Genomic DNA, 19,751 nt, shown 5'->3' with positions numbered 1-19,751 from the left:
CGTTTCGACGTTCCGAACGATCGATCGGTTAATACGATTTACCCGCGATTCATCAACCGATTATTAATATTGTTTCTCGGTCCAGCCACGCGTCCGCCAAGCCGAGAACCGTCACTCTCCCAGATTTTTTTTTCTCTTCGATCCTGTTGCAATTTGAAAAGCCGAATCGAGCCGTTGTCTGGAAGAAAACGTATAAGCAAAAATATATTTGAATTTTATCGCGTAAAAAATTGTATATATAAATGAAGCTACACTGACAACTAATATAATAAGATAGATATAAAAATATATTGATGCTGTAAAAAGATCAATAACTTCGAATTATACATTAAATCAAAACGCGATAACATTAATTTTTAAATAAGATAAAAATTGATCAAAAATAAAAATCTACTCGTTTTCTCTTAAACACGATTTTCGCTTCTGCGATTTTCTTCCAGCCTCCTATTTGGAATTTCAAAACTGAAAATTGAAAATCTCAGATGAGAGCTCGTTCGCTTTTCTTCCAGGTCGGTATGCGATTCCAACCAGAGAAAATCGGGAGGTTGCGACTCGGTTGCCTCGACTCTAGGACGGTAGGTCCAAACAATCGCCTGCCTTGAGGCAAGGGACCGATTAGGTCCAACAGCGATGAGATTGCTGTGATTGGTTGAAACAATATGTGGCTGTCGCCCGCAATTCTGGGATACGGATCCAGCGATAACATCGTGATCGGGAGAAAAAAAATCACACCGTTCTTCAATCCCTGACTTAGATAACAAGACACAAAAGCGTATAATATATTTAGATTATGCATAATTATAAAAATGTGATGCGTGCGCGAGAGATTCCGTCAACTTTGTCACATCGGCCAAGTTGAGAAACTGCGATTGCGAGATCGCTACGGCGACATATCCCAGAACAGCAGACTATGCCCAAAACATTCGAGCTTTCCACAGAACGTTTTCTTTATTTTATTCGGAACATGTCGGTAATATGACACTCAATAAATAACAGAACTTCTACATCTTAAAATTTTGCTGTTAGATTGTCCTGCCGAATCGCCGGAGTGCGAGGCTTTGCGTGAAACGCGCTTCTCTCTTCACGAAGATAAAAAGGAAAAAAACAAAGAAAGAAAAACGAGGGCATCCCCGGGTTTGGTTCGCACAATTCTCAAAATCTTGGGAGAGAGAGGGGGAAAAAAAAAAAAAAAAAAAAAAAAAAAAAAAAAAACCGCAATTTTATAATAAAATTTACAAATTCATAGAAACTCTTCTTTTCACATTCAATAATTATATATATATCGTGTTTATATAATTATATAATATACACATATAAATATATGTAATATATAATTATATAAAAATAATATATTTACACATATTATTTTCCATCTTTATTTTTCTATATTCTTGGGGAAAAAATCGCGCAACCAAAACCCGGCTTGATTTTTGTGGATCGATTATGCAAAGGCAGCTTTACGTAATACAACGGTTGTCATATCACGTAACTGCTATATATAGTCTCTACGGATTGATCGTCCACTTTCGTTTCCAATTTTTCATTTTTTTGGAAAGCCTCGTCTCTCGAGTCCAAATATTTATCTAAACAGGCACTTGACAAAAAAAAAAAGAAAAATCGTGTTTATCAATAGTCATATAAATCTTAATAATTTTACTTGTATCCTTGAGCAAGTCAACAATCCGGTGGCCCTCGGAATGGTCGCGAACGAGGCGCTGTTTTAAAGCGAGAGAGTAAAGCGGTAGACAGAGTGTTCGCGGGGGGAGATTCGGAAAGACAACCCCTGAAAAATAAAGGAATTATAATAACGATGCGTAGATCATGTTATGGTACGTACACGTGTTGTACGGCGCGCTTTCAATGCTGTTTCATTTTCATTTCTATTATTTTTCTGTATTTTCTTTTTTTGTTTTTTTTTTTTGTTTCTTTTCTTTTTTATTTGGTCGAGGAGGCATTGGTAGTACACTACCGGACGATGACGGTGGGCGAGAGTGGTCGAAAGAACGAGAACCAGCAGCAGGGTGCCTACTGAAGACAACAATACAGGAAGCAATCAGGGGTCTTCGTCACCGCGCCCACGTTTACGAACGATCACGGCGTGAACGATCTATATATGCACGGGCGATTCTTCCGTTATCGTTCGCTTAAATCTCGGCCCGATCGGATCGATTATTCGTCCGTGAGGACGATCAATCGATTGAACCTAGAACGAAAGTTGACCGAAAAGTTAAGTTTGGTCGCGCAACGAACGGCACGCACATCGAATTTTGCTAAATTAATAATTGATTTACTTTCTCCCTTTCTCTAGAAGGGATCGACGACGAGCCGAACTGGGAAATTAATCGGCGTCGGTATAAAGCCGATCGATACGCATTCGCTCTCGCCGAGTGTGACCCCCTCGATCCCAGTATACGATCTATTTTCTTCTTCTAGTTTGGTTCTAGTTCCGGAAAGAGACAAACGATGACTTAAGATTAAAATTAACTCGACATCGACACCGATAAATATTTCCACTGCGCTAAGACATTAAAAACGATACAATTATTTTCAACTAATCGTAAAAAGTTAGGACAATATCTCTTACAGCTTTGTAGGAACAGTGTGTCTTGTAGGTGGACTTAACGATACATATAAGCAACGGGAATTTCGCGGAGAAACGGACACTCCGGTCAGCGTTATCAATAGACACCCTGAGTAGAAACTAATAAGAGCGTATAGTAGACAAAAGGTAAGAGATGTAAGGCGAACGCGAGAGAATAGATAAAAGAAGTTCGGGAGGTGCCAAGAGTCTTGTAGACAGAGTGGAAAAAGTTCGCCAAGTTAAAGGACGAGGAAGAATTGAGCGTGATTCCGATCGTAGAGCAAGATGCAATATCAAGTGCTATTAGGGCTAAATATATGAAAACTACGCTATCGAACGAATCGCGAGTTCGCGCTCGAAGGTCTATAGACGGAATAAAGTAGAAGCAGATTTTCAGAATAACGATAAATAAATCACGAGTTAAAGTCCGCCCGCGAGATCGGGTACGCTCTACGATCGGCGATGAGAATCGGCGAGACGTGAAGGTAAAGGAAGAGTGAAGAAAACGGCGTGAGTCGAGTGTGGAGAGCTGGTGTTCGATTCCGTGAGCACCCTCCGTACTTACCACTCACTCATGCGTCGCCAACATTGTTCCTTTGGCAGAAAGGGAAAAAGAGGACTTTCTTGAGCCGAGTCAATCACCCTCGCAAGTCAATCTTGAAACTCTACTTTCACTTTTTTATACATATAAATTACTTGTTATTCATTCTTCTAAACATCTTCATTTATCTTAAATCGCGAAATTAGCATATATTTGCGGGTGTCATCTTTCTCTCAAATTAAGACCTTATTAATATTTAATTAAAATTTTCACCCAGACAGCAATTTAAAAGTTCTACAGATTATTTTTGTAAATTAATAAAATAAACTAAAAAAATCAATTTTTTTGTTTAGTAGATTAATTTTATGCTCTCTCTTTTATCCTCTGCTCGTCGCGAGGGTGCCTCGGCTCGAATTGGAATAATAATAAAATAAAATTTGCGACAGACTAACCTGAGGCGACCGAATCTTCACACTGCGGCTAGCAAATAGGTTTTAAACTGTACACTCGATCTCTCATTTGCGTTGATCTATGCTCTTGATTCTATAATATTTTCGTGAGAACTGGTCAAGTTAAACGTGTTATTATACCGAGACTCTCCGTCATCACTACTTCCTTTCGTGGTTACAAAAATCATTAGGAATTTAAGCTACTCTTCAGAAAAAGAAAAAAAAACCACGCTATTCTATCACGAAAAAAATCGAAGACGCGCCGTGTAAAATTAACCCAAAATAAAATATAAATTTTTTTAAATAAAAAACAAAGTCATAAATAACTGACTCAAATTATAAACCAGGTTCTCAACTTACTCGCGAGTCTTCTAAAATATCTATAGATATATTATCATGAATACCTATCTATAACCCATATTATTCATGTTATTTTCCTTTTAAATTCTCAAAAGACTGAAATAAAATAAACCTTTCTCTCAAGTGTTTTCGCTGAAATAATTAAGTGAGTTCAAGTCTAGTTTCCTCTTTGTAGAAAAGAGTTGGACAGTATTTTCGCGTCTTCGATCCCTCTGGAAATCTTTACATCGAGTTTACTCGAGGCAAGTCGAGAAACAAAAATTTCAAACGTCACGGAACGGAACTGTCTCGAGAATGCTCTCTCATCTCGAGTTCTACTTATTGTTAGTGAATCATCATCCAGCTGCAGCGTGAAGCGCCACCTTATCCGCGATTGCGCCTTTCCAAGAGGATACTGCAGGTGCATGGAGGCTGAGGGGAACAGCGCGTGATGGAAACGGTCTGAATGCGCGAAAAAGGAAAACTTCTTTAAGAGGGGAAGCGCGTAGCACCTTGTCGTTGTTAAAGGTATAATCATTTTCCAAGAAGAACTGCGATGTCAATTATCAACTTTACACGACATTACTGGATAAATGTGACTCAGTTGGATTTTTCAACAAATAGTTTAAAGACTTCAGACCAATAATAACAATAAATTATTGCGTGTTATACGTAACAATGCGCAAAATAAAACAAGGAATTTCGAAGAAATATATCTGCTTTTTTAATATTTTTTAAATTTTATTGTATTAAATTATATTAATTTCTCGTTCTAAGTCATTAAAATTTCATAACAATATACCAGTGCGCATTATTTATACAATTTAAGAAAACTTTATATAACTGAGAAAAATCATATCTGGATTATCAAGAACTCAATGAACTGCACATAAAGGCTCTTGTCATTGAAAATTTCAACAGCGTCACAATTACCTTGAACTCACGATTAGAGGATTTGTCACAGAAATAAAACGGTAAAATCCGTAATTTGCAAGGCCCATTTTAAAGGCTTATTTTAAATTGATCTCACAAATTGCGGGACCCAACTCTCGCACCAAATCCTCAGATTGACTCTTCTCGTACAAGAGGGATAATGTCTTTTGCGCGCCGCGTTGTCATCGCGACGAGAATGAGAAACGCAATCTCGACGGACATACCACTAGTACTATACAATGGTTGTCCGATGCATAATAAAAGATTGCGAGATAAATCGACAGACAGTTCGTGCTGGAGTTTTCGCGCAGGGCAAACGACGGTATTGTTACAGAGCGATTATTTTGACTTCAATCCGTAGAAAAGGCGATGAGACTTGCTCGAGTTTGTAGCTCACCTGGCACACGACCAACGTAGCGTAAGTGCGCGCATACACACACACACAAACTCGCAGTCGATGAGGACGATTAACGTTTCGCGTCCGTGTTTTCCTTTTGTTTGTGTTTTCATAAAGTAGCATAAAGTAGAAGAAAAACGAAAGAGCTGACCGTTTCCAGCGCGCACCCGATTTCTTCGAAGAAATCCTCTCAGACATCGATGACATTATGTGAGTGCGTGTGTCTCTCTCTTTCTCTCTTTCTTTCTTTCTTTCTTTCTTTCTTTCTTTCTTTCTTCCTTCCATTCTCTCACATTCTCTCTCTCTCTCTCTTCCTCTCAGTGTTGTTTTGCTTCTCCGTCTCTCAGCAATATAATAAAAAAAGAAAAAAAAATCGTGAGAGAGAATTGACGGGGAACTCCCCGAAGAATCTACCATGCAGATTATTTCCTGCTTTCCTTCTCTCTCATTCTCATCTCTTTTCTTTTTCTCTCTCTTTCTCTCTTTCTCTCCCTCTCTCGTTTGTGTATGTGACTCTACGTGTCTCTTCCTCGGTCAGGTCCAGACCCCAGCGAAAAATTAGGGGCGGGCCCACAGCACGAAGTGCAGCGGCGGGGGGTTGGGCCCGTCCATGGGGGGCGATCATCTGAAGCGCGGATGCATCATCGGCGTCAGCATCGGCCCAGGAAAGCCCATCGGCGCAGCGGCGAAGGCCGGATGCATCGCGGCACCCGGTGGTAGGGCCCCTAGATGCATGCCTGCAAAGCAACGCAGCGGGAAATTAGTACGACTCGCGATCGAATCTCGCGGGGGGGCAAAGAAAACAGTACGTTGCCCACGTGCGGCATACACGTGCTTTTCATTACTCGAGCTTCGACGCCGCCGAACGAGACGACGTCTTGTTCGCAGGCTCCCGTAATAGGATCTTTTTCTCTTTCTCTCTCTCATTCTCTCTTTTAATTGGGGATCGGGATCCCCAGGTAATACTTACGTCGCGACTGTTCACGTTACAAGGTAATAATGGGTCCTGCGTATTGCGCAGTTTCAATTTTCTTATTGTATTTCTTTTCCGTTACTATGTCGTATACCGTGCTCGTTTTTGGAGGACTACGCGAGCTTCAGCGCAAAATAAGTCACATAATCGTCGTGGCACTTTAAATAAAATTTAAAAATTTTAACGGATTAGGGAATAAAATAATCTTCCGAAATAATCTGGTTTAGAAAATAAGAAAATGTGAAAAAACTAAAAAAAAAATTTAAAGATAAAAATTAAAAAATGTTGGTAAAGATTAAATATCTTTAAGAGACCTATATATAATGTACTATTACTTAATTACTGAGTTAAATTTTTCATATAAAATTTTATTCAACGCGTCTAAATTATGACTTCCTTAATCCGATCCTTGAATCATAATAAATTATTCAGATCCAAAGAATGCCACAACTCAGACCCATGTTCCGCTGAAAAGGAAGTCGCCTGACAGCCGAACGATTATTGCACCGAAAGAAATAAGTACGAGATATTAATTCAGCGATCGATCGGAGCGCGCTTTGCTCTCTCTCATGCGATCGTCTCCGATTGCCGAGATGAGCGTTTTAGCCGGCCGAGCGTGAGTTCGACCTGCAAGAGAAGCGTGCTTCTTCGCGCGACGCGAGTCTCTCCTCCAGGTAAAAGTCCGAAGGACTGTGCCACCCGGCCCGATTTGTTTCTCGGCGGCTCACGTACTACGTTCTACCCAGCAATCTGATCAATACGAATCGCCAACTAGATATGCGTATATACGATAGGTACATAACGTACGTAGAACTCAGCTCAGCATGCAGTGCGCCGCATACGCAATACAAGTCACAAACAAAACTGACAAGAAGGTGGTACCACACAGAGAAAAACCTCACACCATACAAGGAACGAGTCTCACTCGGGGGGGAAAGGAAGACGCGCAACATCGGCACGACATTGCAAAATGTTCTTACGGAAGCCCGCTTACGGAAGATCGTTCAGCTGCCAGTCGACTTCTTCCAACAAGGACATCGCCGCCAAAAACGCGCTTAGTCACTCAGAAGTCCTCGAACTACGGCATTGCCTTTTTTTTCTTCTAACAACAATCGAGCAGTGTAAAATGATTGGTTTGAAATTCTCGAAGGCATCATCCGGACGCGAGAAAAATCAGCATCAAATTTCTTCTACTTGCACTATCTTCTTCTAGCTTTTTCTTTTGTATGTTTTCAGCGATACTCGGCGATATTCGATGAGTATCCGCGTGGCGTAATAAAGAGAAAAATCATGTTGATCGGACGGACCCTCGAATTGAACGCAAGAGAGATATACTAGGTAACGTGAAGTCGTTTACTTACTGTTGCTCAGCTCAATTTATCTAAAATCTTTCATTGTGTAACACAAAAGCTAGGCTATGGTGTGAGGGAGATACATTACGTTCGTTCTCGTTGCTAGTTTCTTACTTTCCATGAGAAAAAATAAAATAAAATAAAATAAAATGCACCGGCGAGCACGGTGAGAACACAATTCGATCCTTTCCCTCTTCACGATATCTTGTTTTGTGCTATTCCATTTATATTTAACATAATTTATATTTTTTAATGCATCCCAGATCTCTCAAGTCACTTTTCACTCAGGAATTCTTCGAACAATTTTGAAATCGATTTCTTTTTAAGTAAAGATATCCTGCTCGCTCTTCGCAAGTTTGTACTTTGCACACAGCAAGTTTTGAATGTCAACAGATATCTTGATAATTTTCAAATTGCAAATCTGTTGAAGAAAAAGAAAGTCTGTTTGAAATTAAAGGACAAATTTTTTGACGCTTGTTTAAATCTCACAACTTCGGAGTTCTACTATTTAAATCGCAGAAGCTCAGCTTCGCAATCTTACACACTTATTCATAATTCAATAAAGATTATTAATTCTTTCATATTGTCGTTGAAAAAGTGTTCAAAGTTCAAAGAATCCATGGATAGTGATTCGATAGATCCGCGATATTTTGTGTAGTCCCAAATATTGAAATCGTCGAAGTTATAGCGACTTCAGTTGATGACCGACTTATCAGAACATGATCATCAATCGAATGCGAAGAAGGAAGGGACAGATCGCGAGAGAAAAATAATTATCGTTTGTAATTATCATTTGTTTCTTATCACTTTGGAACGACAACTTCGAACGACTGTCAGTACCGTGCCCAAGGAAGCAGTTTCTCCACTACTGTATCACAACACCAGGATTCCAAGCTATATATAATATATAAGTAATACTGAAGAGACAAGATGGCAACACGGCTGCTGGCGAGGTAAATAATGGCATATGTGAGTCGTAAGAAGAGTAACATGGTTAAATCGAGAGAGTGTGAATAAAGAAGCTAAGAAACGGAACGGAAAAGAAACAAAGAAATCATACATGAAAGAGATGTATAAAAGTTGTAACGGCCGAGCGGCCGAAAAGTCTATCTTTGTCTTTCGCATAATAAACTGTACCATGAACTGTACAGGAATCAAATTGTCGCAGAAAAATTATTAAAAAAAATGTATAAAACTACGAAATCGTGAATGGAAAAACGAGTGTCACGATGTAAAAGTAATATTAATTTAGAAATGTGATCGGATAGATGCATCAGTGAACGATCGATGGGGAAAAAATCCATTGAATCATTTAATATCTTTGAAAAGTAAAGGTACTAAGTAATTCATTATATAAAATTACTTCTTACGATAAAATTTTGAAGATTAATTTAATTAAATAATTATCGAAATTCTCTATATCGAGTAGTAATCAAACAATAACAAAGAAATAATAAAATAATTGTTGTAATTTGTATAACGATTATGGATTTAATAATAATATCGTGGAATCTTAGCGAATAAAAAGTGCAGTAATTTTCTTTAATAGTTCATATCAATGCAGTTAAGACTGATGGTTATTGTTCTGTCTCATTTATTTCTATTTCTATTTATTAGTCTGCATGTGCATTAATCATACATAATAACTTCAATATTTAATCGGATTCATGTTTTGATCAATCTGATATGGGAGCGATCATTCAGCGATACAGCTACTCTCTATATATTTTCCAATACCGACTCTCGTTACTTTAATCTGCGATAGGCATTCTCAAATCGGAAAAGTCAAATTGTTCAACAAGTGTTTAAATGTGTTGCAAATCCGTTAAAGAAACTGGAGTTAAGATGGAAGAAGGAACGTGTCGTTGGCCGCTCGACCCACCTGCCCAGTGATAAAATATTACGAATATACAGAAATATATACACGGTGGCTCGCGAAAGCTACTCGAAACAGTTTCCTACACCGTCCTTCTGAGTTTCGGGAGTCACTATATATATATCACGTATATACGCATACATGTAGGTGTATTAATGACAATGATGACAAGATTAATCAACAATATATAAGAATAATAAATATAACAAGATATATATATATAGATATATATATGTATATAGATATAGGCCATGTCACCGCATGCTAATTGCTAAGGACCAACCTTGTAGCGCTTGTATTGTAAAACACGGTTTTAGTAACCAGACTGGGTTCGTTCGACACTCATCGAGGAGTGACCGGGCGCCCTGCAAACGCACCGTTAAAACGTATAAACGAACAAGGACTACAAGACGCTGTGTCGTCGAGATTCTGTGGCGTATCATTCGGTCGAGAAATCTTGATCTCTATAGTTTCTATCTGAATAGTCACGATATTCTTCCCGCCTCGGTTTTCTTTCTCTTTGCCATTTCGAGTCAGTGGTATATACGCAATTTCGCGCACGTCGTCAATTTTTCTGGCCCCTTCCCACTAAATGTCAAGTCTGTTTCTTGTTTATTTGTCTCAACGCTCGCTTTCGTTGTCTCTCTTTAAGTAAGTTTTCTTTTTCAAAGGATAGAAGTGGCTGTTGTCATGAATAACTAGTGCAGTGCAACGTGTAACCAAATTAAACTAAGGCAAAGTATTGTTTGGTTAATATTCCGACATTTTCTCTTCCTCATTCGTAGACAGAAAAATTCTCTCCCGGCCATCGACCGAGTAGGACTGGGTAAAGATGATACATTCAGGGTTGTGTTCACGAAGTATAAGAATAAAATACATCGCATTTTCGATGGAATCTGAAGTCAATGAATTAAAATTGCTCAATAAGGAGCTACTCAATCACTGCCTGAAAAGAATCTGCTTAATTCAACGTATCGCGCGAGACATTAAAAAATTTAAATACCCGATAATTAATGACTGAATTGTCGTTAAATATAAACGCTCCATCGAAAACGCTTTTTTCTACATTAATACAACGTAGCAAATCGATTGTTAGATTATGGGTCTGCGATATCCTTGAAGCAAAAAAAGTTTAAGAGGATATTCCTAGGGAGATCGTTTTCGAAACGGGGCAAGAGACTTTCAGTTCAATATAGGTACTTTATAAAGTTTTACGCGTGATAAAAAGGAAAAAAAGAAAACCTAATCGCGATACGATTTATTCTTGTGCGCCAATTAAAGTTATTGTCTTCAACAGCCGGTAAGGGGGGAGGGGAGGGGCGGGGCGAGGGTAATTGGAAAGAAATCGTCAAAAAAATACCAAGAGGGAAATTTCCAAATTTCAACGATAAGAGGGGACAAAAAAGACAGCAGAGCAGATCTGTTCGTCAAGTACGTAGAGGTGGGGTGGAGGTGCGGGGTAAAGGGGGTGGCGGGTAGAGTTTTTCGTAAAGCTCAAACCCGCAGACACTTACCTGGCGGCAGGCCCATGGGGGGCGGTCGCATCATGTTACCTCCATGAATGAGAGCAGGCGCGGCTAGGGTCATGGTTGGCCGCATTAGGGGAGCCATCAACGCAACCGAGCTAACTGGCATTGCTGCGGCTGAAGCCGGTACCATGACCGTCTGCGGCGGCCGCTGGAACCTCTGTTGCTGTTGCTGCAGTGCGTTCAATGCCGCCGCCTGCTGCTGTCGCTGCTGCTGATCCGCCTGAAACGCGGCCGCCGCCACATTAGCAGCCGCTTGCTGCTGTTGCTGCGCCTGCTGCTGTTGTTGCTGCTGCTGCTGCACTGCTTGCTGCTGCTGCTGCGCTTGTTGCAGGGCGGCGACCTGCTGTTGCTGGCTCACCGCCGCCGCCACTGCCGCTGCTGCTTCCGCTTGTGTCGATCGTCCAGATTCATCGGTTTGTCGACGTTGATACTTTGGCAGTCTTGCCCTAATTTCCTCCTAAAAGACGAATTCTTTGTTTAAAATATATTTTATGTTAGCGGTTTCCATTGTTTAAAAGCATTATTTTCAGAATACCAAATATTTCTACTTGCTTTTAAATTTTTATGTAAAAAATAAAAATTAAAACTTACTAGACTGAGATCTTCTGGAGGATGAATGATCTTACTGGCGGCCCCAGTGGTCGCGATAAGATTTACTTTCTGATCGCCGCTGACGAGACTATTGCCGGTGTTAACGCCAGCGGATTCGCCAGCGCTACTGTACGCGGGGAATGTCGGCTTTACTGGGCCTATGGAACCGCCACTGGCCACCGATGTGATCGGCTTGAAATCTGTGCCAAGAGGTGCAGATCCGGTAACCGACGCCGCCGTCGATGACGCCACTGTCGAGACTGCAGCAGCGGCGCTCGGGAATAGCGGACGTGGCGGTATTGATGCACCTGAAACTGGCGGCTGCATCCCGGAAGGTATGCCCGACATGCCGGGCATCATGCTAGAAAAGAAAAAAGTTAGTTTTGTAAAAAAGTTCAATTACAATTCGTTATTTGCATTCTTTAAAACGAACATTTGTGTTAAGGTCTATTAATCGTTTATGGAAAAATACGAAAAAAAAAAGATAAAGGTTACTTAACATGAAGAATGTTTACTGGACTGCAGCCATTGGCGAAATTATTAGGCACCCTTTTTCTTTTGAATATCTTGGAACTGAATGAGTGTAAAGCTTTTTGTTGTTTTCATCCTATTGGCCTTGTGAATGATTCAAATAATTGAAGTACAAAGTCCATTATCTTTCTTAGGGGAATAGCAATATTATTCAGAAAACTGTTCACTCCGTATTTCGGACGCGATTATTTCCATTTCACAAGCAATTGATAGACTTTCTGTCTGTTCACTGCCTACAGACAAAAAAGTCTAGCAATTGCTTGTAAAATGGAAATAATCGCGTCCGTATTAATCAAAATCGAAATAAGATAAATAAGATAACGGACTTTGTACCTCAACTGTTTGAACCATTCATAAGATCAATAAGGATAAAAACATGTAAGCAGAAAACTCATTAATTTCAAGATATTCAGAAGAAACAAGGGTGCCTAATAATTTTGTCTATGGCTGTAATTAGCCCTCATGAAGAAAGATAGAAGATTATTGTTATATATTATTGCTGAAATATAAAGATAAAGAGCATTTAAAAATCTATAAAGCATTATATTATTTGTACTTGATTCTATCGAATTCTAGATAAACTATAATACTAAGTAGTTGAAAATCCACAGTCAAAAAGAAATAAAAATTTAAAAAGTGAAATTAATACGAATACACTTGAGGTATAATAGTTAATAATATCTCAACATCTCGAGTACTCGCAAATCGTCGCGTTGCGTAAAAGAGTCACGATCGGTCTCACTTCGCGTGTACTTGGCGCGAGACACTACCGCGCGTGTCTCTTGATATAGTTAATCAAGAAATACATACCCTGAATGCCCCATGAATGGAGGTCCTACGTGGCCCATCGGCATCATGGGATGCATGGGAGGCATACCAGGATGTGGCGGCATACCATGATGTGGCGCCATACCTGGGTGGGGTGCCATACCAGGTAGCGGCGGCATACCTGGCTGCGGTGGCATCCCTGGTAGACCGCCCCCCATACCAGACATCGCACCTGGCGCAGAACCTAGCAAACCCTCGGGTTTCGCCTTTTTCTGTACCGGTTCATCCTCGCCGGACGATGGCGAGCCAGGTCTCCCACCGTTTCGCTGTCTCTCGTGCTCCTTTGCGTCATTCGGTGGTATGCCCTCCATCCCATAAATCTCTATCTCGATATTGCTACGATTTGGCAATGAATTCGGTACCTTGTCTATCGCCTCCTTGTGTACCTGTGAAGACGGGACATGCGTTAATCTTGAAATATTAAGCAGATAAAACATAAACATAATAAGCATGTAATTTTGTTTACCTGCATACAATGTATGCTAAGCCCTGGTCCAGTGTATAGCTTCTTGTGACAGATATGACATTTAAAGTGCTTTGCCTTCTGATGTTGAATAAGGATCTTCTCGTCCTCGAATTCACGGTTACAATACCTTTTGAAGTGTGGCATTAAGGAAATTTACAGAATGAGATTTAAATAATAGCTAGTTTTTATGTATCAAGTCAAGACTCTTAGGTAAGTAACGTCACAAATAATAAACCTAGAAAAATTCATAACTTACAAGAAAATAAAAATAAAATAGAACATAAAAAAATGAAGAATTGTCCCTTAAAATTAGGCTTCTTCAAAATTATTTTTAATTTTTAAAATAAAAGTTTTGCTTAACAAAGTTTTAACTCTAAATTCAGAAAAATATGTATTATTTAAATTTAAGCCAATCTTGTAAACAATTACAGATAAAATCTTTCCTTCAAGTTTTTATAATTCAAACAGCTAAATAAATAAATAACTTGAAAGATGACTCGTAATATGACAAAACAAATTTCAAATGTATCTCGACTTATCCACATGGAAGCTTTTCATTCAATTCATAGATTGAACACTGCTCAAAGCAAGTCGCTACAAAGCTGCATATCCTTCCGACTTCTAACTGCTTGTCACGAAAACATTCATAGATTATTCATGATTTTACAAAATAAATTCCATTGATTCTCCCCAGTAAATTCTTTACGGAAAGCTTAAATTTAATTTAAAGATCTCTCGGTGTTTAGACTTTTTTTACGAGTCACTGAAGGAATCATCTATATTTTCAATTAGCCCACATGAAAACTGTGATAAATAACCAGCTGAAAAAACTTAAGCAGAAAACCTAAGCAAGAGAACCATCCGAATCTAAGGATCTGTTTTCTATTGCTCAACTAGTTTAGCGTTTATTCTTTTTCCTTCCAATGTGGAATAAAAAAGATCAACTCTGAACTAGCGCAGTCCGTTCAGCAATAGAGAACAGACTCTGATACAAAAAATCTGTTTTCTATTACTGAATGGGCTGCACTAATTCAAAGTTGATCTTTCTTACTCCACATTGGAAGGAGAAAGATAAACTCTACATTAGCGCAGCCAGTTCAGCAATAGCAAACGGACTCAATGATTATCCCTAATTTCGTGGGGACAGGAAACATCGATCCGTCCCTCGACTCAGCCGCTTCCGCGAGTTCCGTGCGGAAGCCCTTCGTACGCGTTACATCATCGGCGTAACGTGCCGCGTGAACGCGAGGACGGTGGAATTGGTGGAAACAGCTGCGCTCTCTCACGTACACATACACACAGAGATGTCGCGTGTCGCGAGAAAATCGCGTATCGATTTCCCCGCCTTCCGCGGACGCCGCGCTCGCCACACCGATGCGGGCCTCCATGAGCTTCGTCCTGGGGCGTGAAGGACAGATCGTCACTCGCCGCATAAATCACGTGGCAATCGCGATCGTTTCTCGCCGCGCGATCGCGCGGTAACGTCGCGGTCCAAAAATACGGTTACGTAAAGGCGACCGCTGCAGGTCGTCGTCATCGTCGTCGTCGCCGCCGTTTTCCTAAGAGGAAACAAAAAGGATACCAGCACCAGGGTCTCGACTGCTTCTTCTTCTTGCGGCCCATCTTCCCGCCGGATTACTTGTCGCTACTTCGGTGACCCTGCTCCGCAAAACGATCCTCGACGTGCCAAGTATATACGCGGCGCAAGAGGACGTCGGCAATCGTACTACACAGTACACACGCACACACGCGAAAACCGATAATGCAAAATGGCCGCCGTAGTACGTCTTTTCCGTGGCGCCCGACGCCGGAAGTCGCCAACGTGGCGCGCCTCAAGATTCTAAGGCCTAGGGGAATCTGGTGAATTGCCTGACGGACAAGTTTTCCTAGAGATGGCGGGAATTTTAGAAATTACAAATAGGGCCGATATCACAGTCTCCGATTAACGTAATCCTTCGATTAAACTCACTCTGCATCTCTTTCTAACTGTCCCCCTAGAAAGAGACGAAGAGTGAGTTTAATCGGAGGATCACGTTAATCGAAGACTGTGATATCGGCCCAAGTCTCCGATTGTGATCCTCCGATTAAACTCACTCTTCGTCTCTTTCTAGGGGGACAGTTAGAAAGAAATGCAGAGTGAGTTTAATCGGAGGATCGCGTTAATCAAAAACTGTGATATCGGCCTTTTAAGTCGGATCACGCAACGGGAATCGAAAGCGATACTGCTACTCTCAATTTCTGGATCTATACGTATATGTATATATATATATATATTTGTACATAAAAATTTGATACAAATTGCGTGAAAAGGACGAGGAAAACAGCAAATAAAACGTGTTCGTATCGCGCATTAAACATGCACACCGTAATAAAAAAATAAAAAAATATAACCAATCATGCTCAGAAGATATCTTTCATCAAACGCAGTATATAAATATGTATAATGTATCTATAATACACAGGGTGTCTGGTAATTACCGTGTCACCTGCTACCTTTCGTGGGTAGAGTGCGTTAAACTGAATAAAAGTCTTTTATCGTTTTGTAAGTTTTCTCAATTAAAGATCCACACATCAGTGTGCGTCCATGCGATTCGACGAGAAAAAACAGCCCAGTTTTTTGCTACGCGCGCGATGAGGCGTTGGGAGGCCTCTGTGAACGACACGAACGACACGTGTGACACTGAAAGCTGTCCACGAGGTGACACGGTACTTATTAGACACCCTGTATATGTGGTCTATGTATATATATTTAGTATAATATACATAAACACACATCTACACAATTATTCAAGAATTAATTAGCAAATTGTCGTAATTACTCTCTTCCTACTATAAAATTTCGTCCAGTACTTCACATTCATAATTAGTCAATAACATTCAGTTATTACAATTGTAATTTTTGAACGCAATCCGTGCCATAAAAAACAAAAAAGAATATACAACTGCCATTCTACAATGTCACATCTCCTTAACTTGTATAATATGCATATATAATAACAATTGTAAAGAGAAAGAGAAATTAGATTTGACAACTATCACGATTGCAGCAGTAGTTTGTAAATCTCTCGTATAACAAAGTTCCCTCAAGGCAGAGATAGGGATAATCTTTTGTGATCGGAAAGAAAAACCTCCGTTAGCTGGCGATCCTTTGCTCCAACGGGACGTCGCTTTCGGAATCACTGGACTCGATGGTACTCACAGGATCATCCAAGGATATGGACCTTTCTCTCTTTATCTCTATCTTAATTTCTGTCTTCGGCATTTTGTCCGGCTAAATTTACATTTTATCATGTTAACTTAAATCTTGTTGCATTCATATATTAAGTTGTGTAAGTTCGTGTTTATTTTATATTGTATTATTTCAAGTCATAACTTGCTCTGCATACAGAGATTTTATATATATAAAAGCAAAAGAATTAAAAGTGTGAAACTATGGTTTACCTTTGTCCTCTCCTTAATCGTCCTCTTAAATAGATTAGATCGCGGTATATATTTCTCAGCCGTAGATTCCACTCTCCTAATGTCGAAGTCCTGATCAATTTTGGTCACTGTCTGCATTCTCTGTTGCTCGGAAGTTACGTATAAATCATCCGGCTGATGGTAATTGTTGTGAACGTTGTAAGCCTTCTTGTTGCAAAACAAGGCTGCGCACACCGTACACTTGATCAAATCCTCCGGCATAGACTCCCTTTCTTTCTGCGAAACAGTGCATTGTAGAAAGATACCTGAGTTTACAAACGCACAGAGTTATGTCAGAATTACTCGGTCACACTCTTTAAGGGGGTCCTAAAGTGAAGGCTGAACTTCCTCGACGTCGGTAATGTCAACATTTCTAATTCTGTTTTCTTGTCATATACTAGACACTACAGACGCGCGCGCTTCGCGCGCGCCATTTAGCTTTAACATTATGCTATTAATAATAATCGCGACATGACGCGAGCTGTCACATCACGACACACACCACGCAATACACGCACGAAACTCGCCACACTCCGCGATGACAGTCCGTCACGGGATGAAGCAAGCTTCGGCGCGGCAATCAATCGAGATAGCCAATCGGCATCGCGGAAAAGAGGCTTCAATTTTACGATACAAACGAAATTCACTCAGGTAACACGCCTTTTTTAAAAATGGATGGATCTATATCTGTCCTTGTCTAACGAGAGGCAACTGTCTTTGTTCGATTACTGCGCCATCTCTTGCCACACGCAATATTGCTTATCCTGTCAACCTGAATGTGCTTTTGCACATATAAAAGTTATATAAAGTAATCTTTTTTTCTAGGTTTTCAATCTTAGATCTAATTGCACGATATTGTTCTTAAATGTTGTCCCTAGGTCATGCCGGTCTAATTTTGTGGATATTTATCGTGGAATTTTTGTACAAAGCAAATATTGTCGTCACGTATACCAAAAATTAACAAAAATATTAATTTTTTTTCGTTTTCGATATAAATTTGACCACCATGACCTAGATTTTGATGCGTACTTTAATTCTAGACAAGAATTTTGCATTTCTATAAAGTCAATTAAAAGATTAGTGCTAAGAAAAAAAGCCGGTATTACAGACGGCTTTAGGATCCCCTTAATTAATGGTATTTTATCATTTATTTTCACTTACATTTAAAACAAATGGCAACTTTTAAAATATATCTCTATATTGTAATATATTTATCTTTCTTACTTCCGTGTGCATCTTCTCTAGGTGCTGTTGCAAGTTGAACTTTACAACGTACTCGACGCCACACAAATGACAATAATATACGCTCAACGCGTCGTTCATAGAGTTCAATTTGATCTTGTTGCTGGGCGGAGGAGTGGCTATCGGTTGGAACATGTATACCATTCTAAAAAACAGTACAGGCAGTCAGATAATAATTTCAGAAATATGTATTCTCAAAGATGGATCGATAAAACGCTACCTTTTATGAAAGGAACGATGATGGTAATTCAGTGCCTTTTCGTTGTAGAATATCACGTTGCACTCCTCGCATTTTCTATGTAGATCTTTATTCTCGCTTTCAGTCGCGTCATGCGACATCTGATGATTATCCCTGTGATTCTGACCAAAATTTTCGTGAGATTATTACAGAAGCAGAAGACAAAAAGACAAAAAGAAGTGCTGTAAAGTGTTTACCTTTAAAGGAAACTGCATTCCACAATAGGAACAATAGAACTTGGTCGACGAATTGGAGTGTACCTTAAACCTGTGCCTTATCGTTGCTGGTATCGAATCAAACGACTTATTACATATGTCGCACTGAGTGTCTACCTTGGTTCTGCTCCTCATCGGCAGCCCACGCATGTCTATCTCCTTATTTGCATGTTTCCTGTGTCAGACATGACAAAAGATGAAAAACTTACTTAAAATACAGATAATGACTAATAAATTTGCACATAGAAAATAGTTCAAAATAATGAAAAGCACAGAGAGCCGAATAGTCTAAATTTGCTCCTGCGCAACAAATTGAATAATAAAGCAATAAATTGATTCTAAGGCCAAATTTCCCATCTCCAAGGAATCTACTACCTCATACCGGCATAACAACAACTCGTATGTATGCGCGCGTGTCCAATGTTTTGGACGATTCGAATCATCCCCTCGGATCGGTCTTCGTCCACGCACATGGAAAATATCGCCGACAATGACAACGTCGCGGAATCACGATTATTGACCGACTCCGACTGACCGTGAATCTCATGAACCTCTCGACTTGGTTATGACTTGACGACGAGGTGTACCTAAAGTGTTCTTGCAATGCCTCCTTGGAGTCGAGCTTCGAGTCGCACAGAACGCAATTGTGCTGGCTCCGCATACTCCTCCGGGTACTCATTTGGCGCTCGGGGTACGCGAGAACGGGGAAGGGCGGGCAACGGGCGAGATCCACGCGGAGCTGGAGCTGGAGTCAGCTGGAGCCTGCACTGGAGCCACTGATCGGAACGTCAAGATCGCGCGCGGTATTCGCCGAAATTCGAAGCGAAATTACCGCGAACTGTCACGATCGGCCGATCGAACGTCCGCCGACGTCCGCCGTCGCCGCTTCGTCCACTCGTCGTTGGCGAGATACCTGTGACACAGTATACCTGTGACCCCGCGAGCATGAGAAAGGGGAATCGTGATCGGGGGACGAACACGGTAAAAAATCAATTTTCGGCCATTTTAATCGCGTCGAAAGGACGCGCCATCTAACCGACACGCGGCGCACAAATGAACCCGGCCGTGGGGATGCATTTTCCGACGCGCCGCCTGAGAAAGTGCAACTCAATTACGTCGTTTCGCTCGGTAAGGTATTCGTCACAATGAGAAGAATTAAGGTGGAAGTAGAGTCCTAGATAATAGAGAAGCGACATTGAAGGGAATGGTCT

The 19,751-nt window shown here is 40.4% G+C and overlaps 2 protein-coding genes across 3 annotated transcripts; both read right to left on the bottom strand.

Moving 5' to 3' along the window:
• Positions 1-1,909: 1,909 nt before the first annotated feature.
• On the bottom strand, positions 1,910-15,324 carry LOC112460611 (BUB3-interacting and GLEBS motif-containing protein ZNF207-like). Its single transcript, XM_025025392.1, has 6 exons — positions 14,969-15,324; positions 13,387-13,513; positions 12,903-13,306; positions 11,562-11,922; positions 10,956-11,427; positions 1,910-5,977 (listed from the first exon to the last, which is right to left on the bottom strand). Exons 1-6 carry the CDS (start codon positions 15,007-15,009, stop codon positions 5,862-5,864), a joined length of 1,521 nt encoding a protein of 506 aa, XP_024881160.1. The 5' UTR covers positions 15,010-15,324; the 3' UTR covers positions 1,910-5,861.
• A 297-nt stretch (positions 15,325-15,621) lies between these two features.
• LOC112460607 (zinc finger protein 765-like) lies at positions 15,622-19,646 on the bottom strand. 2 transcript variants are annotated; one of them, XM_025025367.1, is made up of 6 exons: positions 19,128-19,646; positions 18,523-18,715; positions 18,308-18,447; positions 18,070-18,232; positions 16,828-17,082; positions 15,622-16,657 (listed from the first exon to the last, which is right to left on the bottom strand). In XM_025025367.1, exons 1-6 carry the CDS (start codon positions 19,217-19,219, stop codon positions 16,520-16,522), a joined length of 981 nt encoding a protein of 326 aa, XP_024881135.1. In that variant the 5' UTR covers positions 19,220-19,646; the 3' UTR covers positions 15,622-16,519. The 2 variants fall into 2 exon arrangements, with proteins under 2 accessions (XP_024881135.1, XP_024881136.1); XM_025025368.1 differs by lacking the exon at positions 19,128-19,646 and adding an exon at positions 18,923-19,121.
• Between the last annotated feature and the right edge of the window lie 105 nt (positions 19,647-19,751).

The sequence above is a fragment of the Temnothorax curvispinosus genome, unplaced genomic scaffold, assembly GCF_003070985.1.
Source record: "Temnothorax curvispinosus isolate PA1 unplaced genomic scaffold, ASM307098v1 QBEX01010663.1, whole genome shotgun sequence".
In the NCBI taxonomy this organism is placed as follows: domain Eukaryota; kingdom Metazoa; phylum Arthropoda; class Insecta; order Hymenoptera; family Formicidae; genus Temnothorax; species Temnothorax curvispinosus.
This window is presented reverse-complemented; position numbering and strand designations above follow the sequence as displayed.

Coding starts and splice junctions, on each gene's coding strand:
- LOC112460611 (XM_025025392.1), bottom strand. CDS start 15,009: ATGGGCCGCAAGAAGAAGAAGCAGTCGAGACCCTGGTGCTG. Junction 13,307..13,386: donor TTAGCATACATTGTATGCAG/GTAAACAAAATT, acceptor CCGTCTTCACAG/GTACACAAGGAGGCGATAGA. Junction 11,923..12,902: donor CCATTCATGGGGCATTCAGG/GTATGTATTTCT, acceptor TTTCTTTTCTAG/CATGATGCCCGGCATGTCGG.
- LOC112460607 (XM_025025367.1), bottom strand. CDS start 19,219: ATGAGTACCCGGAGGAGTATGCGGAGCCAGCACAATTGCGTTCTGTGC. Junction 18,233..18,307: donor CATCGTTCCTTTCATAAAAG/GTAGCGTTTTAT, acceptor ACTGTTTTTTAG/AATGGTATACATGTTCCAAC. Junction 16,658..16,827: donor CGATTAAGGAGAGGACAAAG/GTAAACCATAGT, acceptor ATGTAAATTTAG/CCGGACAAAATGCCGAAGAC.